This window comes from Neolamprologus brichardi, chromosome 5 (genome assembly GCF_056152115.1).
Source record: "Neolamprologus brichardi isolate AB-2024 chromosome 5, ASM5615211v1, whole genome shotgun sequence".
NCBI lineage: Eukaryota > Metazoa > Chordata > Actinopteri > Cichliformes > Cichlidae > Neolamprologus > Neolamprologus brichardi.
In genome coordinates this window covers 24709929-24731825 of record NC_142108.1, presented here as the reverse complement: position 1 = coordinate 24731825, position 21897 = coordinate 24709929, and the positions used below count along the sequence as shown (strand labels likewise).

The 21897-nt window shown below is 38.9% G+C and overlaps 2 protein-coding genes across 2 annotated transcripts; one reads left to right on the top strand and one right to left on the bottom strand.

The window, feature by feature from the left end:
* Positions 1–534: 534 nt before the first annotated feature.
* On the top strand, positions 535–7909 carry c5h6orf89 (chromosome 5 C6orf89 homolog). The gene is made up of 8 exons (XM_006782953.3): positions 535–707; positions 2613–2879; positions 3164–3329; positions 3855–4003; positions 4496–4647; positions 5125–5260; positions 5540–5663; positions 5937–7909. Exons 2-8 carry the CDS (start codon positions 2691–2693, stop codon positions 6017–6019), a joined length of 999 nt encoding a protein of 332 aa, XP_006783016.1. The 5' UTR covers positions 535–707; positions 2613–2690; the 3' UTR covers positions 6020–7909.
* Positions 7910–10982: 3073 nt separating this feature from the next.
* On the bottom strand, positions 10983–18373 carry dram2b (DNA-damage regulated autophagy modulator 2b). The gene is made up of 8 exons (XM_006782954.3): positions 18187–18373; positions 15385–15559; positions 15195–15262; positions 14942–15084; positions 14669–14846; positions 13905–13987; positions 13562–13654; positions 10983–13254 (listed from the first exon to the last, which is right to left on the bottom strand). Exons 2-8 carry the CDS (start codon positions 15513–15515, stop codon positions 13120–13122), a joined length of 831 nt encoding a protein of 276 aa, XP_006783017.1. The 5' UTR covers positions 15516–15559; positions 18187–18373; the 3' UTR covers positions 10983–13119.
* Positions 18374–21897: the final 3524 nt, after the last annotated feature.

The following is a 21897-nucleotide window of genomic DNA, read 5'->3' as shown; positions in this document are numbered from 1 at the left end:
CGCAGCTCGATGTCGATGCCGTTTCATGGTTGCACAAGAAACGGAAATAGGAGGCGGGAGTTCCTGTAAACGTTCACCACTCTTATTCGTTAATTTTCTGTGTTTTGGTACCGCTTCTGCTTTTTGGTTGGCTATAAAGCAACGAGTTTGTGCAAAGTGGTTTCAGTATGTTTCATCATCTTATGAATACACTACTTTTAAATAATCTATTTTTGCTTCAGTAAAATTTTTGTGTGAAAGTGTTGTACTGTATAATTATTTGCGTATATTTCAGGAGTTAAGTGGTTCGCACTGTTTCCTCACAGCATAGAAGGTCCTGAGTTCACTTCCACCATCAGGAGTTTTTACTCTTCTCCCCTGTTTGCGTTGGTTCTCTCTGGCTTCTTCCCACAGTCCGAAAACGTTGGGGGCGGGTTAATTGGCGATTCCAAAATTGCCCTAAGACAGCTGGGATAGACTCCAGCGACCCCGAAGAGAATGGATGGATAATGCAATATTTAAATCCAGACCCAAACTCCATACCAGCTGGTGGCGCTTTTTTGACGTTCACCCAATAAAGAAGAAGAAAAGGTAGAAGCGGAAGAGAAGCCGAATGTAGCTCATTAGCTACCTAGCTAGGTCACTTTTAAAAACCCTATTTATATATTATTTTTAAAAACACCGGGGATGGAAAATTAAACTTTTTGAGCGGTGGATCTCGCTTTGAGGTCAGTTTGAGGTTTCTGCTCGTAATGTGAAAGCTCGCAGAGACGAGCTAACCTGTCAGTATGCTGCTGCTTTGGGGTTTTGTTTTTATTCGTATCAAATAATATGATGGGTTTATGCTATGTCAAATTAACGAATAAATTAGGTAGTGTTATATTTAACATTTACATGCGTTTTCTGGCCGTAGCAGCTGCACTGATCGTAGTTATTAAAGATAAAAAAAGGAGAGAAAACTAGTTTCCTGAACGTTAGACACCAACATGAGCGTCAATGCTTGTTATTTACAACGAGTGAAAAGCAGAACTAAACACTGTGGGGATTTAACTCCCGAGTCTCCGTCTGATATTACGTTCGCACTGAAACTGAATATGTAATAGTAGCTTGTCGTTTTATTTTCGTATAGATATTATTATGGAACATAAATAAGTGAGAAATATTTATCAGTTTACCTACACTGGACAGTCTGCGTGGGTCCACTTTTTTTCCTTTTTGATGTGTGTATGTGTTTTACTTTATTTTTAAATTTGTTAAATAAATGTTAATATTAAGCAAATGAAACCCAAGTCAATAAAACATACAGTTTTTAAATGATGGTTTAATTTATAAACTGAAAAAGCTACAGAAACCCGCCTGACCCTTTGTGAAAAAGTATTTGCCCTGATTGTTTCTGCCACTATTGGCAGCAAGAGCTGCAGTCTTTGCAGTCATTTGTGATGACTGTCAATGAGTGTTTCACATCACCGTCCGTCGCCCACCCTTATTGACAAAATTGTTTTAATTCTGGATTTTCAAGCACAAAAAGCCTTTTTAAGGTCATACCAAAACATCTTAAGCCTGGACTTTGCCTAAGATACTTCAAAACCTTTTTAATGTTTTTTGTTTTGTTTCTTTGGACGTTTTGGTTGCAAGTCTCAGATTCCAGCTTTGACACTGTGGCTATCTGGTAATATTTTCTGTTGTAATGTTACTTTCTGGATGGTTAAACCTTGTTTTATGTATGTGGGGTGCATCGTATGCAAGCACCCTTTCTTTTGGAAAGAACCACTTGTTTTATTATGATCAGATAGCAATAAACAAACAAACAAATACACAAGTAAATAGTGAAGAGAATCTATTTAAATGTTCGAAATCTCTAAAGTCTGTGAACAGGACTTTAGAGATCATATACCCTTCATTTGAAATGAATGGTAAAAGAAGTACTTGTCACTGTGGGGTTTTTAATTCTTGCTGTCAGGAAAAAGAAGTTCAAAAATTATACATGCAACATTCTTAACGGGCATTTTTGGAGTGCTGCAAATGTAAATGTTGCCACTAACCTCATGTTATCAAAACAGGGCTGTTTTGCAAAGTTATCTGTAACTGATGCCAAAGTCCGTGTAGAACTGACACAAGAGAATTTGGCACACAGATGATCTCAACCGAGCTTCTTAAAAATCAATAAAAGCTGTGGCTTGGTCAGTGTATGCATTTTTATGTGAAAGAAGGTGCACCCCCATTTTATTTAAGTTTATTAATAAATGATGCTCTATAGTAGTTTTTGTAAAGTACAAGATGAGACTTGTACTGGACCTTTTGAGAGTCATGCAGAGCTGATCTAATAAGTCAAATAATTTTTGCAACTGTGCATGACGATAATAAATCCACCGTATTAATCTCACAAATCAAGATGATAGTAAGGATGATATTGTAAAATATGTTTTAGTTATGAAAGCCAGAAATTCATTTGAAAGGTTTGTGACAGTGTCTGGAAGAACAAACATGTTCGTGTGAGTAGCCAAGAGGGCAACCTTCAGCCGCATTCAGATTAAACATAGAAGTATTTCCACATCATCTGCACCTTCAGTGATGGTAACTTGCTAGTGCTGAAAGCTGTGACATGTCAGCTGACCCCTTGGTTTATTTCACAGGTGACGCCATGCTCCAAGAGCCTTTAGCAACTGAAAATCGACACGTTTGACTAAAAAGCTGTCGCCACTGCCGCCATCATGGGGACAACGATGAGCGAGCCGTGTATTTATGATAAACTGTCCGAGAGCATCGACATCCTCCGTCAGTCGGGTTACCGCTACGGGATGTCGGAGAGGGAGATCGAGAGGTTCATCAAGCAGGTCCTGGAGACCAACGAGCCCAGAAGAGAGCCCCCACAGTTTCCCATCCTGAGAGCCACCATCAAGGTCCACATATAGATTACTACATTGCTGAAACAGATTAATACTGAAGACCTTTGACACATAGAGAGGCTTAGTTTTAATTTTAGTTCAGTAGTGTTGGTAATTAGTTTGAAAGACTGTTTTAAGATAGATTTAAAGTGTGAAAATCCAATAAGTTTACTTTGTAGAAGACTCAGCTCTTTTTGTTGCTCTAAAATAGGTTTACGCTTCACAGACGGTTATTCATGTGCTGACCTGATAAAGGAGACATTTGTCTGAGTTGCAAAGTCTTTGTGTTGTCTCTTCAGTTTGTGGTGGCTGTTGGCTTCTTGCTGGTGGTGGTGCTGGCTTTCACCTACCCCCAGAATGCTCCCCAGCTGGGACTGGTCAATCTGGGCTGCTATAACTGGTCGTCCCCTCTCAGCCACGTCCGCCTGCTCTCCCTACCCATCGCCAAGAAGTACAACCTGCAAGGTGTGAATTGTTTCAGTTTTTGTTCTGTCGCAAACATGCGTACACAAACAAAATCCAACGTTTCCTACTAACGAGAAAGTCCTAGGATTGCACGATTCATTTCAGCAGAGAGCTGTAGTTGGGATGTGCCAATCCAGAAGATATTTGACGTTTCAGTTTAGATTAAATTTGACGTTTGTGTGCAGCAGCAAACATGACTGTTCCGTAAACTTGTTCTCCATTTGAGAAAAAACTGAAACCAAAAAGGAGAAACACTCATCCGTCAGACTGTAGGTCTTTAAAAGAAATCCAAACAGGTGACTTATTTAGGAGAAAAAAAAAATCAACCCATGCAGTTAGATTAGATTAGACGAAACTTTATTAACCCCTGGGGTGGGTTCCTCTGGGAAATTCACTTTCCAGTAGCACAGCACTAACAGCTCTGTCAAGAATGAAGCTATCCTTAGAGCCCAAAGCTTGCTTGTTTGTTTGTTTCAGACCAGACTGTAAGTATGCATTTCTTAAGTGTTTATTTGTGTGCTGCAGGTTTCCATGAGTGGTGGAGCGCCGGCGCTCTCAGGCAAAATCTTGTCAACTGCTCAGGCTGTGCGGAGATTTCCTCAGTGTTGGAAGTCCCTGAGAGCCTCAGAGGGACTGTCACTCTGCGACGAGGGCCTCAGCTTGTCCTGCTGAAGGTCAGAGGTCAACGCTGTCACGGTGGCCATCTAAAGAGCCTTGTGTCATACTCCTAATAGAGAACCTGTTTAAAATGTCTGTAAACACCACCGTGTGTGCCAGTGGTGCCATTTAAAGGATTTAACTTGTTTAATTTTTGGCTCTGTTATTAGTGTAGCCTCTGTCTTTCTGAAATGTGCACGTGAGCATTTTTCTTTCCAAAGAATTTATTTATTTATTACTACAAACACTTGAAAAACTTAAGATCATCATGATAACTGCATCTACTGTGCTGAACAAATGGCACATGCATATTGTGGGAGCCGCTCAAACACATCTCAAGAGATAAAGAATGTGTGTAAGACACTTGTCACACTAGGAAAAAGTCAACAGCAGACCTGTAAAATCACATGCCCTGTAAACAGTTGACAGTTAATCTTCAGTTTGAATAAAAAACAAAACAAAACAGTTTGTTCATCTTTATTTCCATTTGTCCATGCTGCTCTCTCTAGGGCGGGGAGTCCCTCAGCGTCCAGCGGCAGCAGCTCGAGGAGCTCTACCTGGCTCATTCGGGCTCCATGTCCATTCTGCTGGAAGAGGAGGACGGTCTGCACAACCACAATCTCGGCCTCCCTCAGGGACCTGCCAACTTCACGTTGCTCTGGTACTTAGCATTTTTAAAGTAGTGCTCCATTTGCTAAGTACTAACCCAAACCACTGGAAAATACTTACTAATTTAATACTTGAAGAGGTCTGAATCAGTGCTAGTGTGAATCAGATTGTTGTGCCACTAAAACATCTACATGCGGACGCATACTGTGTAATAAATAAAATGCTGGGTGCAACACATCTACCTGTAAAAAGTCTACTTACTACACTTTTAGACAAATCTTTGTACTACCCCTGTGATCTTTGACCTTCGTAAATTGTGGTCTCAATTACATTCAAAAGAGGAAGTTAAGTCCACCCTATGCTAGAGTATGTTTTAGAGCGAGCCAGCCTTGTAATTGTCAGATCGCTGACCCTATGACCCTAAAACTGGACGTTAAAAACCAATAGCTGACATCACTGTGACCATTAATTATATCTGGATACAGTCTATGTGTGGTTGTAGTTGTGCATATTACTTCTGTCCCTGTAGGCGGTTCAGCTCTGGGACCAGGGAGAAGGTGCTGAGGTGGCTCTTCCCGAAGGCTGAGCTCTGCCCCCTGCTGGACAGCGCTGGGACCATCCTGCAGCGCTGCCTGGTCACCCACAGCACAAACTCTCAGAGCAAGGTGAGTCCAACTGTGTTCATATTTGTTCATATTCCAATCACAGAACAAACACCACGCTAATTATCGTTATGGATGCAGAGAGTAAACGGTAAAAACGGTAAAAATAAAGAAAAATGATGGATTATTATTATTGTTAGTATTAAGTTAAACCAGCTGAAGTGTGTTGAGGTTGTGCAGTTGTGATTGTAGCGCCTCAGTGATGTTTTGTCCTCGATAATATTTAACTACAAAAACACACCTTTCAGCTTTCTTTGTTGTAAGCTGCCGTTTGGGTTTCAGGGTGTCAGGGTGTTGGGCTGGCTGGTGGTGGGCGAGGGGCTGCCAACTGTTCGAGTTCTGCCCGTTCAGCGCTGCCAGAAACACTGCAGCTCCTTCAACCTGTGGCTGACGCCGGGAGACATGGGTAACACCTGCTGCACCTGCACATTTTTACACATGGACACACATACAGATATTTTCTTTTAAAAAAGAAAGTTAAAATATAGTTTTTGTTGTTAGGACTTTATATAGTTTATTAATTCATTAATGATTAATTTGTCAAATTAAACATTAATAAATTAATAATGTTTAATCTGACAAATTAAAATCAAAGCAGTTAATGTTTTGTGTGGCTGCTGAAGCCGCACTGAGCACCTATTGATGATTTGTTGTCCCCTATGACCTTTGACCTGCACAGTGTACGCTGACCCCCGGTACTGGCAGATGGAGCTCTTTCCGGGTCGAGGCCAGAACATCATCTGTGGCGGGTCGACATTTTAAAACTTCAGGAGGCGCCAAGAGAAGAAGGGCGGAGTTCAGGACTGAGGCGTGACATGGAGATCATCTGCCTTGCTCCAGCTCCGCCCACTGATGCCTTACAAAGTCCCAACCTTTTATTATTATTACTTTTTCCTGGTACCCCTTCTTTCTGGTAATCCTCCCATCATCCTCAGAGAGCTGGAACAACTGCACACATGGAGGTTTGAGGACTGAAAAGTGACTCATTTAGTTTACCAGCTGAACGTAATCTTGTGCCATAGCTCCACACAGATATCTAGATTTAAAAAACAAACAAACAACAGAAATCTTTGTTTCTCTTTAGTGCCCGGTCCCAGGTCTCTGAATCACCGGCAACACCTCCGACTCGTTCAGTGATTTTAAAATATCTGCTGTTGTCCTTGTTGGTTGGAGAAAACAAAGTTATATTTTGTGTCAAAGCCAGAAAAATGTCTTCATGTGTGACTCTTCACAGTGATGAGGGTCAAATTTATGAAAAATGACTTTTAAATGGAGTCCCCTTAAGAGACTTGTGGTTTCAGATATTTAGTCACAGCTGATTTGTCAGCCAGAGACAACCCAAGCACCATGTACAACGGAAGAACGATGAGATACAAAATTAGTGCTTTGCATATTGGCCGTGTGCAGCTGACCCCAGGCTGGATTAACCTAAACCTTGTGGCTTTTTAATCTGATTAATCAATTAATCTAAAATGAAACTGGGAGTAATCAAAGTAGAAGCAGTAGCAATGCAGGGGATGCCCCACAGCTCCCTTTCTTCTTCTTCTCCCTCTAACACCTGCTTAAGTTTTTGCACTTTCTGGGAACTTTAAAGGAACTTTGGTGTCATTTGGATTCATGTGGATGTGGTAAAAGAGCCGGACTATGATCAGAACTTCCAGCCGCTAACAAACTCAGATGGTGCCGAGAGGAAAAACTCATCGAGCTGCTCAGTGCAGGAGCAAACCCACAAACTAAAGAAAACAATTGCCATCTGTTGTGACGCACCTGCAGCTTCTGCCCTTTATTTGGTTCTTTTGATTATGTTAAAGGGAAAGTTCACCCAAAAATTTAAAACTATGATATTCTCAGTTGCATATCGTAGTACCTAAAACAGTCTGTCATTTGAACTGCTTTTAGTTTTTCTGTATTTTGGGTAATTTTTTCAAAGTGGACCCATTATGTTCTAGTATCAGTAAGTCAGTAAGAGAATATTAGAGTTACCCCTTCTTACTGACATCATAGAGATCTCAGAGTAGAAGAAATGAAAATGACATGTGGATATATAGGAATCTCTCTATTTTGGCTCATTTTTTTGCCAAATGTAAACCTAACACTGCGATTCTCTCGTTCTTTTCAAACTCTCTTGAAAAAGTTTTTAAACTTTCTTTTTTTGGTCACATTTTAGCATTTTACAAAAGTGTTTTTAACCTGATTATGAGCCATCTCTGTCTCAACACAAGTTTTAGACCTGTGAGAGAATATATGGGTGAACTGGCCCTTTAACATCCAGTTTGCAACACTAAGGCAGACAAAAGCTGCTTCTCTAATTTCATTGTCGCTATTTATTGTTATGGCTGTATAGAAATCGAACCATTAATTTTAATAATAAAGTGTTGTAATATTATATTTTTGATTATTACATGGGATCGTTAGCACAGACAGAGCAAGAGCGGAGGATATATTTTGTGCTTATCAGGGTTTAAAAGTCTGAATAATGTCAAGTAAGTTTGCCAAAGTTTCTGCATTTTAAAGATGAACTCCCTCGACTTGTTTAAGAGTTTTACATTTCCAGCAAAGCAGCTGAAGCTAAGTCAGGGGCTGCATCTTTTGAAATGTTTGCTTTGCATAGAGATGTAACACTTTTATGAGGAAATTAAAACTTATCGTGTATTATATGCTTCCATCTGTGTGGACACTTTGTTTAAAAGTTAAAAAGTTGAGTCTGAACTTTATGGGGAATTGTAGGTATTGTGAAGAAAATTAAACAAACAAAAAAAAGTCTTGCAGACAAAAGCCCATCCACCCATTTTCTTCTGCTTATCCAGTTCAGGGTGGCAGACAAAATAGAATAATTACAGGTGATCTGGTATGCTCATTGTCATCTCCAAAAGTCATTCTTGGATTGCACTAGAGTAGCTCGGATGATTCACAGTTAAATATAATCCTCATTGTTGTACTAGCAGGATCAGTTCAGCCTCTATTTTGAATCCTATCCATCTGAACCAACTGTCTTCTGATTGGCTGCCCCTCCAAAACAGAACAGCAGATGGGTGGGGCTTCTGGGCCTTAAATTCCCATATTAGGAGATGACATCACTGTGGTGATGTCATCCCAATGCAAATGAATACATGTATTTCCAGACCAATGGCCTAAATCTAGTTTAAAAAAACAAAAAACTTTAAAAGGTTTTAGAATTAGACTGACAAATTAACAGTAGGAGAGGAAAAGTTAAATAAGTCTGAAAACCTTAACCCAGAGATACTAGTACATAACCTCTGAATATATCTGAAAGAAAGTAAAAATGAGTATGATTAATAGGTCTAATTTAAATATTTTGTATTTTACATATATCCAAGTAATCCTGCTTTAAATCCATTATTTAATTCAGATTTGGCCCGTTTTACAACATTGTGGTACCTTTGAAGGACCTTACAGGAGAAGTAGACTTACATTAGCTGTGCAGTTTATAGCTAACTAATGCAAAGAGCAGTGCTGTAGTAAATCTCGCTTTCTGACGTTTACTGTTTTGGTGTCTCCAATAGTTTGCGTGTACAAAATGTACATTTGAAGTCAGTGATTCACAATACTGACCACACAAGTTCTTAAAATATTTATCCAGCCATCAGTGATATAATCTGACCTCAGACCCAGAGGAGGTACAGAACATCAACAGAGGCTTTGTGGTTTGGTAAGTGTGGATCGGTCATTGTTTCAATATTATGTTACTTCCAAGTCACAGCATGTGTTAAACTCTTTGCAGGTTAGAATCATCAGCTGGAGCTGGAAGAAGCAGCTTTGTCTATCTGGAAATCTCTGATTAAACGTTTTGCCCCACAAGAGTAAATAATCCTTCCCCTGCATCTGCGCAGTATTAATATTAGGGGTGCAACCATACACAAAATTCACGGTTCAGTTCGATACTTTGGTGTTACGGTTCGATATTTTTTTGATACAAAAAAATGTTCATGCTTTTTTAATTTGTCATTTATTAAAATTATAAATATATATTTTAACTCAAATGTACAGTTTTTAAATTTAATGTTGCTGAAACAACAAAGGGATAAAATAATAAATCTATCTGATTGAGAAATCACTCATCTTTGGAAAAGAGTTTATTACAGAGAAATGGCTCTTTCCAAAATAAAAGCTATACTATACGCTTCTTCTGGGGTATACTCTCAGCAGCATATTAAACATATCAGGTCCCCATAAGGAGAATCATGTGCTAACGGCTGTCTAAATGACTCAGGTAAAGTTTGTAGCATGAGTGCTTGTTGTTTTTGTCTGCTTCCACTTGTCTTTGCACTAGGATGATCTCTGCGTAAATGTGCAGTCATATTCGTTGTGTTCCCACTAGTGCTGTCAGCGTGAATTAAACGCGGCAAATCTCCGTTAACGAGTTACCGCGGATCGCCCCGTGCGTGGGGCTGGACGGCATCGACAGGCAAACTGCGCTAACGCATTGCGTGGCACATCCGACATACTGTTTTACTTTTGTCCATGACACGCTTACCTTCAGGGTCATACTTCACATGAAGACCAAAATAGTTCCAAAGGCCAGATCTGAATGAGGGTGGGGGAGGTTCAATTTGCCATGTTGCAACGAGCTTAGCTTCTGTCTTGCTAGCTTGCGCTGCACTCAGTGGATCTGCGCTCGACAGTGCAGCCTAGGCGGAGTAGTCGAACCAGATCCACTCAGTGTTGCCAACTTAGCGACTTTGTCGCTATATTTAGCGAGTTTTCAGACCCCCTAGCGACTTTTTACTAAAAAAAGTCGCTAAAAAAAAGACGTGAAAGCGCATATCGATTTTACTCTCAACAAGCAGCGGGTGCTGTAACGCAGTCAGTTCTTCTTTTACTCTTATGCTGTTTTGTGGATCAGGTTTAAAACTACTTATAAACACACACACACAAAGTAACTCCACCAGAGTGCCTATTTCGGGTCACTTTTGCCGGTCCAAGCCCGGGTAAAGGAGCAGGGTTGGAATTGTGACATTACAAAAAACAATAATTGCTAAAAGAAATTTAATTAGTAGTTTTAAATAAATTCTAAATGCATTTAGGACGTTTTTTTCCTCACTTTATGTCTCGTCCACGATGTTATTTCTCTCTCCAGCAGCGTAGGTTACAATTATATTAGCATGACCAATTATGCAAATTAGGCGATGACGTCATTTAGCGACTTCTAGCGACTTTTAGGACAGCCAATAGCGATTTTCCTTACTGAGGAGTTGGCAACACTGGATCCACTGAGCTCTCAACACAGACAGGATCGTCAGAAGAAAAATTGACAAAATAAATTAAAAATTTTGTATTGTTCGATACATATGCATATGGAACCAAAAGCACTGTATGTTCAGAGTATGTTGCACCCCTAATTAATATATATACATTTTCAAATTAAAATTACTTTAAGTCATGTTTTTGTAAAATCCTGTGTTTAAAAATAATTTAAATGCTCTTAAAGCTATAAGCAGTGTAAAGAAACAAATGCTAAGACTTTATGATTAAAGCATCTACTACTGTGTTGAAGAGATTATAACTCCAGATGAAGTAGGGCTGGGCTGTACTTTGGTGGCACAGCCTCAAAACACTGGAAATGCTGCCCCCTGGTGGTGAAAGCTTTTAAAAAGCTTTTTTTTTTCACCATGAGAAGTTAAACCCCTCAGATTTGAATTTAGGATTACTTACATGCCCAGTCTTTCTCTTAATAAAACACTAAAAAAAGACTAGAAAACAGCAGTATATTTACATATTTATTTATATCAAAATATTTGTATAGACAGAACTGAAGTTTATGTAAAATACTGAAACACAAGTGCACCTTTATTAGTTTTTGTATAAAAATGCACATCAGATGCCACAGTACAGAGGGGAAACAAGGGTTTAAAGTTAGAAGCTCATTCTCAGATTATATATTTGTTTGATTATATATTTGTAGATATGATATGATATGAGAACATATCACATGTTAACTGACAGCAAGGAAGTGCCATCTGTAGTGTGCCAGGAGACACAAAAATATATTTTTTAAAGATAGTAAAATAATAAATTCAGTGCTTCAGAGTGTCACACCGACAGTAAACCTTTTTTCCTCAACAAGACCTGAACAGCGCACCTTTAAAGTAACCAGGAAACAACATATGCCAAAACAGATACAATGAATTAAGAATGTAAAGGATAAAATTATTTTAAAATTTTACTATTTAGAAACCAAGTTATAAAAGTCTTTCTTTAGGAATGTTTTTACACTTTCAGTGATCAAAATCATTTCAGTGGCACACTACAGGTTAGCTTCTGATAACATAACCGCATTGTTATTTTTTTATTGACACCAGCCAAACACGACTGAATGAAACCCCACCCAGGAGAAAAGTAATCTTATTTCAGTTAATGTTTGCTGAACTGAACAAGGCGGCAGCTCAACTCAAATACAAACAGACTGACTTAGATTTAAACAGTAGTTTTCCATCTGATGACTCCAGAGACTGCTGAAGGAACAGCAGCAATGATTCATAAATGAACATGAATATCTTTCTTTTTTTTTTTGAAAGAGCAATGATAAAAAGTGCAAAGCGGTTACATAGTTTGACAGAAAAGTGCAAAAGCTTCATATTGATCGGTCATATAATAAAAAAAACAAACAAATCTCTCCTCTTAGTTTTCTCTCTTCAGTCAGACAGGTTTTTATTTAGTTTGATTTCATTTCTTTCTCCACCAAACCCTATACAAGGAAGGTGATGGGATACCTGCCAGCACTCTGGTTTTCCCACATATTTGGAGGATTCTCTCAAGAAAGCCTCACAATCTGCATGATTCTCAGTGTTTTTTCTGTTTGTCTGATGGTTTTCAAATGTGTGGTTTGCAAGAGTAATTTTTTGTTTTTTAGTTAATTTTAATTTTTACTTTAAGTTTGTTTCTTTGGTTAGCTTCCAGAGCAGGTTTTCTCATGTCACTTTAATTTTTTTTTATCAATTTCAATGTGTAAGTTTTAGTCACCAGACAGATTTAAGAAAATCAGACTAGATAAAAACAAAAGACTGTAAAGGCAGGTGAGTCTCAGTCATGTAGACATCCAGGTCTCAGTAACAAAAGCACCAAAACCTCATCAGACATCTTGTTGACAAATCCGACCAAACTAACAAAGACTAAAACTAAAGATATGTCCTTTATATCTGTATTAGTAACCTTGTTGTTCACAAAGATAATCTCTTTGCGAGTAGGACCACCAGTCAAACATGTGTCTTTGGATTTGTAATTATTGATTTCAAAGAAGGTTATTCACCAAATTCAGATTAAATTAATTGTTTTAAGGAGTGAAAAGCTGGAACAATACAAATGGCAACCCTAACTAACTGAATTGGTGTCAACACAACCAGCTTGAGGCAGCTTTCATGCAAGTTTACTGAATGTACTGATCTGAACTTCTACAGATACCGCACATATTATATTAAAAAAAATAGCAAAAACTCAAATAAAGCTAAAAAAAGACTTTTAAAAATGGTAAAAAATAAAACCACATTAACACTCGTTTAATCTCTCTGGTTTCCTGCTCATCTTGCTACAGAAAAAAAGGTGTGGAGGGACCATAAATGCTGCCAGGACTCGGTGATATATTTACTATGACATCTGCCTGCTGTGGATTATTAAGACTCAAATAAATTCACTTCCACATTATAGAGGTAGAGAAAGAAATATTGGCATATAACAGCCGAACGTTAATGTCTGACTACATGTTAGGAGGAGACACTGTATGTGCGCACTGACTCTTTATGAACCACTACAGCTGTCAGAAACCTTTTATAAAATGCCTTTAAATATAAATTAAAATATAAAGGGGAAAAAAAGAAAGAAATTGGTGCAGGAAGCCCTGTTGCTCATCATGTTGTTCCCGCCAGCAGTGGAGACACTTCAGAGGGTGCACGACTGTTGTGATGTGATGCAGGGTTGTGCCCGTGAGTCCAGTCGTACAGGTGACTGCTCTGCAAATCAACCTCTGCTCGCAGATTTATTTTCTTTATTACGAAGAAGGAAAGAAGAAAAGATTAGGAAGCGGGTCTTTGTAAATGCAGACATAAAAGGAATGCGTTCTTCTTTTTTTTTACTCTTCAGTGGCATCATTTGTGGTATTTCAGTTAGACTGAAGCAACACGGGCTAATTTGTTCTGTACAGAAACTTATTAGCTGAGTCAAAGGGGGAGGGGGAAAAAAAGGATTCCACTTAAATGACTTTCCTTTTTAAGCCCCCGGAGCAAGGCCAAGATCATTATTGTGTTATGTTACGAGTAAATCTGCAGCTGCTGTGAGTGAAACAAAGAGTACCTGAAAATCTCTGATGTAGGTGAGGAAGAAGCTGATGAAGGAGAAGGCCAGAAACCATTCAGAGATTGTGCTGATAATGTGAGCCGTGTAACCCTGAAGGAAAAAGAGGACAAGCTTGAATGCTGCAGTAATACTAAATGAAGAGTATTTGTGTCCCAGTGGGAGCAGTTCATCTGCTCAGAGCTGCTGGCTAAAATCAAAGATCTTCTGTGGCTGTTGGTGCTGACAAAACCTTAAAAACTGAAGAACTAATACAATAAAACATATTTTTCTTGACTTGAGAACTACTAAAAAAATACTTTGATGACTTTCAACCTTCTAACATACTCAGAAGACTACTGACCGTCTCTCCAGGAGTCCAGTGAAGTTTGCGAGGTACGTCGACACCTATCAGACTGGTGTACATGATGACTGAAGATATAAACACTGATAGGCTGTTGAGGACTGTTTTCAGAGTCATCAGGACATCGGATATAACAAACAGACTAAAAGACAGATGCAGCTGCCGATTATGGACTGCACGTTTTGCATCCTCGGTATTTACCCTTCGACTGATTGCCTGGTGATATTTTCACAGGGAAAACTGGATTTAAATGCTTCACCAGAACATTTTAAAGGGTTGTATTTATGCATTTGCAGCTATTCATGCATATGCTTTTATTATTTTTGTGTATAATGTGGGGTTTTTTGCTTTTAAAAAACTTGCTTATACAAAGAGTTTAATTGTAATGTTGGTTGAAGCCAGAAGTGACCTAGAGAGTGGTTATTGCTAAATTATCATCTAGCACGTGTTAGCATGATGAACTGCACTTGTGCAACACGCATTAATCAGTTAGTTGACATTACTGCCAAGTAACTGACTGAATTTTATGGAACATAAACTTTTAAAGAGGCTTGAAAAGGCATGAAAACAGTGCAATGGCTCAACTGACTAATTCTGGAGTGTTTTATAAGCACACTTGCCAAAGAAACAGCCAACTTGGGCGTGTTGGCTGAGGAACAAGAGGCACTGCTTCTGTTGGCTTCATTCTCAGGCCCTGGGTTTCCTGCTTGTTTTAGGTTAAAGCAAAAATGACGACTACACAGGGTCAGCGGGTCGAAGGATACTGCTGATGATGCTGCCCAGGGTCCAGAATCCGATGCAGAGGCGCAGCAGGTAGATGGTCCTGCTGTGGATGTGGGGCTGCATGCAGTAGGAGAGCACCGACTGAAGCAGGATGTAAAGAGCCCCGAACCCAAAGGTGAGAATCGCCCCCACGAGGTGCATGTAGAAAAGGGTGGTCTTCTGCTCAGACAGACACAGAGATACACTGATAACACGATCGATGCGCCAGAACCTGAGCAGGTAGAAAATGATTCCAGACCAGCAGCAGCACGCACCTGGAAGTTAGCCACCACGCACATCCCGAAGGAGCTGGTCCAGCCCACCCAGAGCCCGATGCAGTTCAATCTGAGGAGTTTGAGATCGTCCACATCCAACAGAGCCTCCACCTGTTTGTAACGCACGTACATCGTGGCCATACCTGCAAGCACAGTAACCATCAGCTACACTATGTGTTTGAGCACTTTTACTGTTATGACTGTGTGTTTACACCATTTTTACAGAATAGAGCCGTGTGTGTGTGTGTGTTACCTAAAAAGGCTGACACGTCCATCATGATGCCAAACACACACCTCTCTGGTGCCATCGTTCCTGTGTCACTGTAACACCAAACAAATGCTGGTTTATAAAAGTCTGGTTTGTTTCTTAAACAGATCAAAAGGTTGAATAAATTATTATTTAACATCAAAAATATTTAAATTTCTTCTGTGTTTGTTCAGACCTGATGTACGGCACAAAAGGATCCACGTGTCTCAGCACCACCGCCGTGATGTAAGGGAAGATGAAGGACGCCGCCGTCCAGACGACCAGAGCGGCAGGGAGGAAGCACATGCCCTGCTGGAACCACCACATGGCGCCCTCACTGGATGTGTGCACTGATGCTGATTCACTGTGCCCTGTCCAAAACATCAGCATCATCCTTATTATGAGAGCGCTCCATCTTTTTTTTTAATAATTTCATGCATTTAATTTCTAAGTCAGTTTCCACCTGATCTGCGAATCAGCTGGGGAGTTGTGCACCATTACTTTAGCACATTTACCACTCAACGTAAAATTGAACATTTATACTGTGAAACACAGGAAGACTTGCAGCTCGGAAATGTGAGTAAAAACAAGACCTTTCATATGCTCTAACATTCTTTGACCAGCCACCTGTCACACACAATGGCACGGCCTGTTAAAGTTTACCCAAAAAGCACTTTTTGAAATTTTCTCCAGCAAATAATCAGAAACAAGAGCAAGTATTGGCACTCTGGATGTTTTATGTGTTACTTAATGTAACAGCCATTAAACGTGCAGTTTCAATATTTAAACTATCATATATCCTATTATATTGATGGTCAAACAGCCATTCTGCTTGGATTTCAGCCTGACTTGATCTCATAACAACATCATTAACTTTAAATATGAAACTTTAATTTGTTAAGAGTCCAAAGAGGGTGAATATCTTGTTAAAACAGCCCAACTCTACAGTATTTTTACACTGATATGTCCAGATACTGAGTAATGCTTTCACATGCAGAGGGAACTGTGAAGATGTACACACACCCAGTGACGAATGTTTTTAATCATTTTGTTTGTTTTTGCATGTGAAAGAGTTTAAGTGGGGTTACATTCTCCTATTTGAAATGATGATTTAAGTGATCTGAAAAAAAAATGCTTTTATCATGTTTGTGACTGAGTCATAACCCTTCTGTTGAAAGGGGGAAGTAAAAAAAATGTTCAAGAACTCATGAGACAGATTGTTACGACACAACTGGTTTGGAAACCTGTTCTGGTCCAATGAAGATGTAAACCAGGATGATTAAAATAAACCTGAAGTGAATCCTTTCACTTATGGAGGAGACATTTTGTATTCAGTAAGGAAATGTATATATGCACATTCACAGGGAAGTAAATGTAATTTTGGTACTTCTAATACAGAAAATAAACATTAATACAATATTTTTCGAATGCATCCTTTACTTTGTCTAAACTGGATATTATTCGTTTGTTTAAAGAAAACAAAATATCATCAGCTGTGTCTTTCTGAAATGTTTAAAAGAAATTAATCTGAACCTTAATCAGTTAACAACATATTTATATTGATATAAAAGCACTGTTTAACATAACACTTCCCCACACAAAAAGAGCCAAAGTCAATTATATGGCTTTTAATGTCTAAGAAATAACAAAACTAGATTACAATTTTAGAAGGAGAAGCACTCAGTAAATTAAACACATACACCAGCATTAACCAAAATATCCCAGCAGCTGGTTGTTCAACATGCCCAGCATACTTTTTTTAGTGGCCCAGAGCCATCGTGTCATTTTTTTTACCTGTAAAGTTTAAAGAACAACACTTTCATGTTCGTAATAGTGTGACCCAAATAACTACTTGACATGGACACGATTTTTATCCTCAGTCCTCCCATCCCACATATCGAGACAATGACCAGCATTTTTATTAAATGTAGTTTACTAGATATAACTAAAAAAAAATACAGATTTAAAGGTGCATCCTCACCAAAACCCCAAATCAATAATTATTATAATAATTTTATTAAATATATACATATATAATTTAGTTGGATTGTATTTTGGATTATTCTGCAGTAAAATTCTGCTACTTATTTTCTAAAAACGTACTTTTGAAGAAGTAAGTTTCAGTAAAAACCCTTGAATAATAACAGGTAATAGTTTATACTGTTTTTGCCCATTTTTGTGTAACATGCCATTTTCACTGAAGGGCAGGTAGATGAGTGAAATCACAGCTACCAGGTGAGAAAGAGGGAATGCAGAAGTGTACAAAGACTATAATATAAGATCTTTGTTATTATTTCACACAACCTCTTAGCAATAATGATGAGATGCACAAAAAAATGCTAATTTTTACTGGGAGCTAGCTTAGAATATGCAAAATGTGTTTTGATATAGCACCAGACTTTCGTTTAACAAAAAATAACCAATACACCAGGATGGAATTTTTAAAAAAGAAAATATCCAGGTGAGCCCATGTGAGTTACTGCATGACTCGTGAGAGACAAAAATGTGTTAGGGTACAAACATGAGTGCAGGAAATTCCCTTGTTCTCACTGAGGAAGCGAAACAAAGTGAAAATATCTCACAGGGGAGACGTTTCAATACCAAAGTGCACTGTAAAAATAGACAATTTAAGGCGTTTGACAACACATTAAGCTGCAAATGAACGCACGTATTTAGTTACACGTGAAAATAAAGAACCACCTACAGACAGAAGGACCAAAACAAAGCATGGAGCTAAACTGGAAACATAAAGCCAACAAATACTGACAGAGACGTCTACAAAACATGGCTAAAGCATGGCTAAAATCATAAAATTTATAGCAACTAGTTAGCCAGCTAAAGTTAGCTTCGTTAAGTAGCCTTCACTCATGAACTTGCTGAATAGGACATCTTTACTTTAAAGTTTTATATCTTGAAGCAGACAGCTGCCACAGCGAGGAACCAACAATCGCAAGAAGAGAAAGTCAGTTTTTCTCTACTTCAACATAATGACACTCACGTTACTCGAGTCGTCCTGCGACCATAACCCCCCCAGCGCGCACAAAACTGCTCCAGTCACTCGTTTCACACCTCGAAGCAGCTTCTCAGACCTCCGGTAATCACCGTAATCGCCGGAAAAAGGAACCGACTCTCATTTATAATATAAACTTTTTAAAGCGCCTACAACGTTCGATTTCCTTACTGAAAACTGCGCATGCGCCTGTCAGAAGTGACAAATATTACTTTACCTCCTGAATTTTGACTCGCAGGCGAGCTTGTAGGCATTAAGGACATACACTCAAAACTCATAAACTCAAACATAAATAAGTACATGAACAGCTAAAATATTAAATGCATTAAATATCTATGTGATGTTATTTGATTTTATTTTTCTTTATTGATTTTATTTCATTTTCCAAAGCAATGGACAGTGTGAAGAGAGGTAAAAAAAAAAAAAAAAAGAGTGTGTGGAAACAAATTTCAAGGACAGCATAAAGCACAAAAGGAAAGGTTTACAGCATGTTGGTGAGACCTACTGTGATGTGTGGTTTGGTGACAGTGGCACTGATATAAAGACAGGAGGTGGCAGAGGTGAAGCTGTTAAGATTTTCACTTGGAGTGACCAAGATAGACAGGACATGTGGAGAGAGAGACTCATATATGTAGCGAAGGATGACATGCAGATAGTTGGTGTGACAGCGTAAATATTCCCATTTATTTCTCATTCAAGTCAGTTTTTGTAGCCCATGGACAACCTACCTTAGGAGGTCACCAGCTGGTGTACTCCTATTGCTGGTCTCAAGTCCAGATAAATTGGAGGTCTGCATGAGGGCATCAAATGTTATAACAACTCCGTGCCAAATAAAAAAGTGTTGATTCATACACTATGGCAAACTTGAGGAAGTAATGGAGCAGCTGTCTTAGTTAGTGTTGGTCGTTTATAAGGCTGCAGGTTCTCTGAAGAAGAGCTGGAGTGCTGACGTTTATAGTTATTCATCAGGAGAGTTTCTGGGATGTAAAGTAAAATATTTTTGCATCATAGAAAAAGAACCTAAAGTGAAATTACACATAAATCCATTTATCAGTGGGAGTCCTTACCTGTTAAAGGTATTGTAATTTGTTTTTAGAGTTATTCAGTCTGACATGTAAGATAAAATAAATTTTAGCTTTGTTCAAACAGACTTTGCCAATGAGATGCCAGTTTTCAATAATATCTATAACATATTTCTGAGAGATGAGATCTGCTTTTGATATCAGAGAGTCAGGTTTCAGCTGTTACACATCATGACTTGAAGTGCTTTGAAGCCCTTTGATGTTCAAATGTCTTACAGGGTCCAGACTAATTTTTCTATGTTGTGCCAGATGGCTGTATGGTACAACCAACAGTCCTTGGACACCTCATGTTCAGAACAGTATTTTGTGCACAGAAGCTCTGTTCCTTGCTAAGTTCAATGTCAAACTCATGGTGGGAAAAACAACACCTGGATGGTGGAACAGGTGCACTAACTTTTGTGCATTCTAATTCAGATGGTGTTAATGTAGGATCTATGGTCTACTGATATTAGTTTTAAAATAGCTATGTGCAGTTCTGTGAAGCTGACACAGTAAGAGTTAGGTCATAACAGCCTCAGTGTTAGCTTGTTACTCTGTTACTGTGTCTACTTAGTGTTACTTTACCCTGCAATAGTGGTTCCCATATAAAATCTGTGTGAGGGTTTATTTGAACTCTCAGACTTTTTATTATTTTTTCTTTATTTTGCTGTGTGTTGTTTCTAGTTTTCCAACTAATCTTAATTCTGTGCTCTCAGAATGTGCAAGTCTGGTTTTTAAATTTTTTATTTCAGTCAGGGTAAAACAATCATTCTAATAATCACTGATCAAAAAGTATTAACCAAAGAATTTCTTTTGGATTTTATCTAAAAGGCTGTAATTTGGGTTTTCACTTATGATCACTTAGGCTTTGAATGTTTAAAGGGAGAAAAGTTTTATAGCAAGATAAGATGGATTTTGAGTTGCCATGTAAATCTACTCCAGTGGAGTCAGAGAATTAAAAATAGGAATTTTAAAATCAGCATTTAATCTCATTTATGTCATTTATGTACATGTTTGCATAGCAGACACATAATTCTGTGGCTTAAGAGACTTTAGATGTTGATCTATCAAGCAGAACCTCCAGGGAAGCATCTGATCCTAAATCCTGCTGCAGCACAACAGAAAGCCCAAACATACTGCCCGACTCAGCAACAAGAGGAGAAGGAGCTTTAGCAGATGGTGGATCCCACTGAGCTCTGATCTTCGCATATTACATTCAGTCTGGAGTTACATGAAAAGACAGAGGATACTGAGACAAACTAAATCCAAGGAGGGGCTGTCAAGCTGCTTTGGGAAGCTTTCTAGTAGCATGAAAAACTGTGCAAGTGTGGCGTTTAAAGGAACTAATATCACCACTGGGTGACAGTGTTTCACCAGAAGGTGTTTGTGTAGCTGTAGAAGAAACAAGGAAATCCTGTATTAGATCAGGGCGGTGCAGCAGTTTGCATGGTCACCTTACTGCAACAAGGTTCTGGGTTCAGACTTCCTGGTCAATGAGTCCCTTTTATGTAGTTTGCATGCTCTACCACAGTCCAAACACATACTTTTTATCTTAACTGTAGATTCTAGATCAGCCATAGGTGTGGACAAGAGAGTAAGGAGTTCTCTCTTTTGGCTGGACCTGATAGACTGGCAACATGTCAAGGGTCACCCTGTGGCTGCTGAGGTAGATCCAGATCAAAGCAGCCGAGAAACTGAAGTAATTACCCCAGGTAACTGTTTCGGCAGATGATGATGATTTCTTTAAACATTTAAAACAAAAACATGAAAGAAAAAATTATGAAGAAAATTCTAATTCCAGCTACTTGAGGTAATTCGGCTGTCTTGCAAGGATGCTTCCCGTGCGTCTCCTGCATGAGTTGCTTCGGGCATATTCCACCAGAAGGAAGCCCCAGGGCAGACCCAGGATAGCTGGAACCCCCAGGCCTCGAGTTTGACACGTATACAAAAGGAACATTGTCACTTTAGGGGTCAAGCAGGTATTTCTTTTAATTTCCATAGTGCACGCCAATATATATGAGGAGGATAGAAAGATCTAGATAAGTTTGTTATATTTTCTTGAGAACATCAAGACCGTCAACATCAAGATCTCCCAGTTTTTCTCATTTCATTTTGATATGCATTTGCAAAGATACGACACAAAAGATCCTACCTCACAATAGTAAAGCTGGTAAATTCTTCCAAAAATTCCTGGATCTGTTCCAAAGACAGTTCCTTTGACGCTGGGCCTCTAAAGACCTCAACTTTCATTACGTATTTCTTCGGATCTGTCCCTAACTTATTGAGTAATTCTGCAAACATGCATTATGGAGACAATAAATATTAAAGCACTCCTTTGACATTTATCATCTTGTTCTTACATCACTGTTTAAAACTCAAGGCGCTCTGTGCATCACCAGTCTTTTCCATGGAAGACAGAAAGGTACAGAAGCAGGCAGGTGAATCCATCACTTTGATGTTCACAGTAAAAAAACACAAGTACAAACCTGGTTCCAGGCTGGAGTATGAAATTTATTCGCAATGGCAGGTGAAGGAGAGATTGTCAGGTGACTTTGTTTACCATCTTAAGAGAACACAGTGTTGTGCACACTGATGAGATACCTGAGCTTGGCAGTCTGACCAACATAACCAACGCACA

What these genes read in the sequence shown, in the direction of transcription:
- c5h6orf89 (XM_006782953.3), top strand. Translation starts at nt 2,691, where the DNA reads ATGGGGACAACGATGAGCGAGCCGTGTATTTATGATAAACTGTCCGAG. An exon ending in CTCAGCTTGTCCTGCTGAAG is followed by an intron (nt 4,004 to 4,495) that starts GTCAGAGGTCAA and finishes TGCTCTCTCTAG; the next exon opens with GGCGGGGAGTCCCTCAGCGT. An exon ending in GCCAACTTCACGTTGCTCTG is followed by an intron (nt 4,648 to 5,124) that starts GTACTTAGCATT and finishes CTGTCCCTGTAG; the next exon opens with GCGGTTCAGCTCTGGGACCA.
- dram2b (XM_006782954.3), bottom strand. Translation starts at nt 15,515, where the DNA reads ATGTGGTGGTTCCAGCAGGGCATGTGCTTCCTCCCTGCCGCTCTGGTC. An exon ending in GGACGTGTCAGCCTTTTTAG is followed by an intron (nt 15,085 to 15,194) that starts GTAACACACACA and finishes CTGTGCTTGCAG; the next exon opens with GTATGGCCACGATGTACGTG. An exon ending in GCGTGGTGGCTAACTTCCAG is followed by an intron (nt 14,847 to 14,941) that starts GTGCGTGCTGCT and finishes CTGTCTGAGCAG; the next exon opens with AAGACCACCCTTTTCTACAT.